This window comes from Gracilinanus agilis, chromosome 5 (genome assembly GCF_016433145.1).
Source record: "Gracilinanus agilis isolate LMUSP501 chromosome 5, AgileGrace, whole genome shotgun sequence".
NCBI lineage: Eukaryota > Metazoa > Chordata > Mammalia > Didelphimorphia > Didelphidae > Gracilinanus > Gracilinanus agilis.
In genome coordinates, this window is record NC_058134.1 from 47,407,801 (window position 1) to 47,413,716 (window position 5,916).

The 5,916-nt window shown below is 34.3% G+C and overlaps 1 protein-coding gene across 2 annotated transcripts in view; it reads right to left on the reverse strand.

Moving 5' to 3' along the window:
- LOC123249169 (myosin VIIA and Rab interacting protein) overlaps positions 1-2,480 on the reverse strand; it is a 400,862-nt gene extending 398,382 nt beyond the window's left edge. For both annotated transcript variants that reach the window (XM_044678158.1, XM_044678157.1), the window contains exon 1: positions 2,371-2,480. In XM_044678158.1, the coding sequence (XP_044534093.1) occupies positions 2,371-2,480 (110 nt within the window). The remainder of the gene's footprint in view (positions 1-2,370) is intronic.
- Positions 2,481-5,916: the final 3,436 nt, after the last annotated feature.

The following is a 5,916-nucleotide window of genomic DNA, read 5'->3' on the forward strand; positions in this document are numbered from 1 at the left end:
AGAGAAGAGAAGAGAAGAGAAGAGAAGAGAAGAGAAGAGAAGAGAAGAGAAGAGAAGAGAAGAGAAGAGAAGAGAAGAGAGAAGAGAAGAGAAGAGAAGAGAAGAGAAGAGAAGAGAAGAGAAGAGAAGAGAAGAGAAGAGAAGAGAAGAGGAGAAAGGGAGGGAGATGGAGAAGGAGAAAGGGGAAAAGAGAGAGACAGACAGACAGGGAGAGGGAGAGAAAGAGAGAGAGAGAGAGAGAGAGAGAGAGATTCATTTCTACTTCCAGTGTTGGCATGGGACACCAATGAGCTATTCCACACAGTTGTCCTGGAAACACACCTCTGTGAACACTGAAACTGACAACAGTCTTGAAATATGGAAAAGTGATTGAAGCCAGTAGCAACTTCCATATGATTACCAGAAACTAAAAAGAAAATCAACCACCCATCCATAGCACTACTAAGGGACCTGAGCCCATTTCCACTTCATACTTGGTCAGGCAACCAATATAGCAGTTAGGCACTTGAATTTGTCAAAACAAACCTAGACTATTAAAATAATTTATAAATGTTTATGACTTGAATAATAGGAAAATAGACTATCAAAGCTAGAAAAAAATTAAAGAGCATTTAGGCCCATCCTCATGTTTTTCAAATGGAGAAAACCAAGCCACAGAAAGGAGAAGTAATTCATATTACTACCTAGATATTTAATTTTCATCTGTGTTTTAATTCTAACTCTAACTCAACCTGATTTGGACATTAGGGCATATTCACACCCAGATGCAAATAATAATACTTTAGAATATATAAATCCAAATAGTGACAAACAATTGGATGGCACATTAAAGTTTTCAAAGTGCTTTGTATATATTATATCATTAGAACCACACCAGGAGCTTCTATGGAAGGTGCCACTGTTATTAGGATTTCCCTTTTATGAGTGAAGAAATTGAGAATGAAAGGATCTAATATTCAAAAATGATGATATACTCTGAGCATGAAGGTCCCTGATCCTCTTAGTTTTGAAGCTTTTTGTCTCTTTGCACAGTGTCTCGTCATTGATCTCATCTTTTAAACCATATCTTCAGCAAAAATATGTATTTTGGGGGCAGTCGGGTAGCTCAGTGGAGTGAGAGTCAGGCCTAGAGACGGGAGGTCCTAGGTTCAAACCCGGCCTCAGCCACTTCCCAGCTGTGTGACCCTGGGCAAGTCACTTGACCCCCATTGCCCACCCTTACCACTCTTCCACCTATTAGACAATACACCGAAGTACAAGGGTTTAAAAAAAAATATGTATTTTCAGTGGCTTAGTTAAAATTCCACAGGGGCCAAAAGGGTCACAAAGTATGTATACTGATTTTCAAGTAGAATTTTTTGGTGGCTATTTCCTCATAAGGAAAATGATTCTGTTTTATGAAATCCATTCATCTAGAACCTTTACATTTCTTCCAGAACATCCAAGATTTCTATGTATTTTTAAGCTGCCAATAACTAGCCAGAATTGTTGAGTCAACAATTTGTAACAATATTCTCTGTGGGCATGATAGAACTGAAGGAACAGTAAAGCAGGAAGCAAGAGATCTTGTTTCTAGTGTTAATCCCAATACCTGCTAATTGTATGACCTTGGCTGAGTTGCTTAATTTTTCCTGGCCTCAGTTTCCTTATCTGTAAAATGAGGGGAGGTAAGCCACCTCAGAATTACCTTCCAGATATAAATCTACAATCCTACTATCATCCTTTATGGTTAAATGATCTAAACTCTTTATGACCTCAGTTTACTCAACCTGTAAAACAAGGGAGGAGGGAGAATGAATCATCTTGGAACTTCTACGGAAGTTTTCTTCTAGTTCTGGCATCCTATGCATAGTATCATCCTTTGCAGCATTCTCTTGGCAAATAGCTTTTTTTTTTTCCTTAGCACAACATTCTAATGGAGTATTATTCCCATTATTCATGTGCACAGTCTGTACCATTTCATCATGCCCTTGCTTATATGCCGGGTTTTAAATTGCTCTCTATTTGTTCTCAATAACTACCTGATAAATGAAGTTAACATTGGAAAAAAATTGAAGTCGGTACCAAGTTCAAAGCCACCATCTGCAACACAAGTTGTATAATTTTTGAACTCATTATTAGCCTTTCTCAGGAGGCGAGGCACCAATAAAACACTAGCTATAAAGTCAATATGTACATACCTCTGTATACACACATGGTATAACCCTGGAGCTAAATGGTAATGATTGACCCCTAATAAATGTCAATATTTGCCTATGTGACATAACAATATTAATTCTTGGGTTTTGTTGGTAGAAAATGTTGTGAAGCCTGTTTGTCTCATCTCTATATGGCTCACAATTACAAATTTAAATAGTAAAATTATCTTACCTTAGTCGTTCTTCTTCTTTCTTACGAAGATTGAAATCTCGCTGAACTACCTGAAGAACATGCTCTGTTTCATCATCTGTCAAACTGGAAAGGTCTAGTTTCCTCCCCATGCTTTGTTTAGTTGTGAATACCAACAGTTAAAAAAGACCTAAAACAAAAAATAAAGAGAGTAAAGTACTATATAAGTAAATTGAAATCTAAGTGACAAGAAAACTGAAGAGGGTCAGTAAATTTTTAAATAATTTATGTATTTATATTTCTAAGGATTATTATTATACTTATACATGCATACCTTCATACACACGCACATACATCCCTTCCATTGTCATGCTCAGCAAATATATTGAGTATTTCCTGAGCCATGTCTTAATTTTGGGATGGAAGAGGTCCTCACTTATAATTTTTACCAGGATAAGGAACTCTCAGTGTGGAAATGCCTCCTACTGATACAAACTCATCTCTGACCTAAAAGTTGCCTAGAACCCTGAAAGATTAGACAACTTGCTCATTTTCACATAGTGAGTACATATCAAAAGTAAGGCTTTAGCCTATTCCTATTGGGCTAGGATGGAAGTGAAGACTTTAGGTAAACTAATATATTTGGATTAAATGGCAATTACAAAAACACTGTATGATAAAATAGCCTTGTTTTGTTTCTTAAGACTTCTATGCATCTCCTCTAAAGGTAATCTTTTTCTGAAATTAGACTGACCCTTGTCCATATCAAGCTATATGATTTGGTGACAGAATTGTTTTGTCTTAAGGTGAAATAATATTATAATCTGCTATAAATCTCTAATGGATCTTTGAAAGCATTTCTATATGTGGAAGTTTGGCAAGACAGAATAAAATTCTCTAGGTTATTTTAGAAGTTGATGATTTCTCTGGTGGAAGTTAAGTTCGGAAAATTCAAACATTGTTTATTTCATACCTAAAATGTGTATCAGGCCATATATCATCAAGTCATATTGTAAAAGATTGCTAGAAGCAAAAATGAAGCCATGATATTAAATTTTCCTGGTACAGAAGCATTTGGTGAAATTTCAGTTGAAACAAATTTTAGAAATAAAGGCAAATTGAGTTTTGGCTCAATTTTTCAATAGAAAAGTCAACAAGCTGTGGGGAGGGAGTTTTCATAATTCATTTACCCTAGTCAGTTATCCCATTTACCATAAACATTACCCTAGTTATTTTATTCAAGTTGCTTTTGGTTTCCACTTATTGTCTTGAAGATTCAGGTTTTAGGGGTTCTTGACAAATATAAGAAAATCATTAAAGTGTTCTCTTTTAACTCATACCCCATTGAAGTATTCCACATTCATTAGAACTAATCTAAAATAGCCTTCATTTTTTTAAAAAGCATCAGAATTAAAGGAAAGATTTCCTTTGCAATCAAGGAAATAAAATTTAATTTGGCAAATAGTTATATTTATTGAAATCCAAGAATATTTGTCTTCTCATATATCTTGACTATCAACTATGCCCTTTTGTATCCTGACTTTCTCACTTGATATTTTAGCCATCCCTTTCAGCTTTGTGGCATTATCAAATCATATGAGTATAACATCTGTATCTTTATCCATCTACTGATTAAAAATGTTTAACAAAATAGGGCCAAGCACAAATACCTTGGGGTATTCTGTTAAATACTTGCCACCCAAGTGAAATTCAACTATTACTAAGTAGCCTTTGAATTCAGTCATCCAAACAGTTCTAAATCCATTGATTATATAATTGACTGCATCCATTCTCCATCTTCAGAAAAAAAATATGAGATATTTTATAAAAAAAAAAAAACAACAAAAACTTGGCTAAAATCTAGTTAGAATCTATTCTCAGAATTCTTCTCACCAACCAGTTTAGGCATCCTATTGATAAAAGGAAATAAATCCAAGTTAGTATGACCTGTTCTTTACTGAATCATGCTGGATCCTGTCATGACTTCTCTTTCTCTTGTTCTTTCTATAGGTGGTCACCAACCAAAATATTGGTTCCTAGGACCTTCTCAGACAGTGAAATCAAGATGGTATATATGTTGAGCCTTCAAGAATTCTGAAAAGGAGAGTTATGATGGGACAGATTCTTGGCAGGGAGAATAGACCACATGAATGCGTGGAGATGGAAGACAAGATGTTGAGTTCAGAGAACTAGTAGTTCAATTTGTCTGGACTTATAGGGTACACAAAAGAGAATAAGGTAAGACACAGCTGGAAAACTAGGCAAGAACCACATTGCGAAGATTCTAAAAACTGGGTTGAAGAGTTTGTATTTTACTTTAAGAACACTGGGGAAAGCCTGAAGAATTTTTGAAAAGGAGAAAGACCTATTAAAATATACATACATATACATATATATATATAAAGGTAGGTGTGTATATACATATATATGTATAAACAAACACATATAATGTTAAGAATGGATTAGGAATGAGAAGGCCTAAAGTAAAAGAGAAAAATTAATAGGCTAGCACAATAGTTTAGACTAGCATTTCTTAAAATGTGGTTTTTCGGGAATCCAAGAGGTTAAAGCTATTTTTATGATGATACTAAAATAGCATCTGTCAATTAAAATATTTCTCTTTTTTTCAATTAGGTATTTCTATAAGGTCAGTTTTTCTTCAGATACTTTAGCCAAAATAATAGATCACAACAGATTTATGCGGAAGCAGATATAAGAATCAAATTATCTTCTTTGAAGTCATATAATAAAGAAATATATAACAATATGTCAGACTGTCTTTTCTCAATAATTTAAAAAAATACAGCAATATTCATGAAAATGCATCATTTATGATTTATAATAGGACTATTGTCATTTTAAATAAATTACTGCATGTTTTAACATTTTCTGTTTTAATTTCTAATACAATAAATTTTGATAGATCTGATCCACATAAACAAAAGTTCTTTGGGGTCCTCAATAATTGTTCAGACTTTAAAGTGATCCAAATTGCAAATGAGAACAAATGAGATAAAGCCTATAAGGTGCTTAGCACAGGATTTGGTACATAGTAGGCACTGAATAAATGCTTATTCCCTTCCCTTATTCTCAAAGATGAAAAGTTTGTGAACTAGTCTAGGCAATAGAGAAGAACTCAACTAAGTATTGTCATGAGTGGATAGAAGGAGGCCAATGTGAGAAATATTATAGAGATAAAATTTGAGAAGACTTGGCAATTGTTATGCATGAGGGATAAAAAGAGGGAATAATTAAAGATAGTGTCGAACCATCCCATGAGGGATAGTGGTGCCATCAGCAACAAGAGGGAAGATAAGAGGTCAGGGGAAACAGTGAATAAATGATGAGTTAAGTTTGAGATATGTTGAGTTTGAACTGGATATGTGATATCCAGGTAGAGATGTCTAAGAATAAATTTATGACATAGAAGTTTGGGTGGGTTATAGATTTGGTCTAAATACACAGATTTTTAGGGTCCTTTGCATAAAGTTGATAAAACTAAATCTATGAGAATACATGAAATCACCAGGGGAAATGGAGAGGAAGGCTTTAGACCAAGGCTTGATAACAGCTACATATTGAGATGGG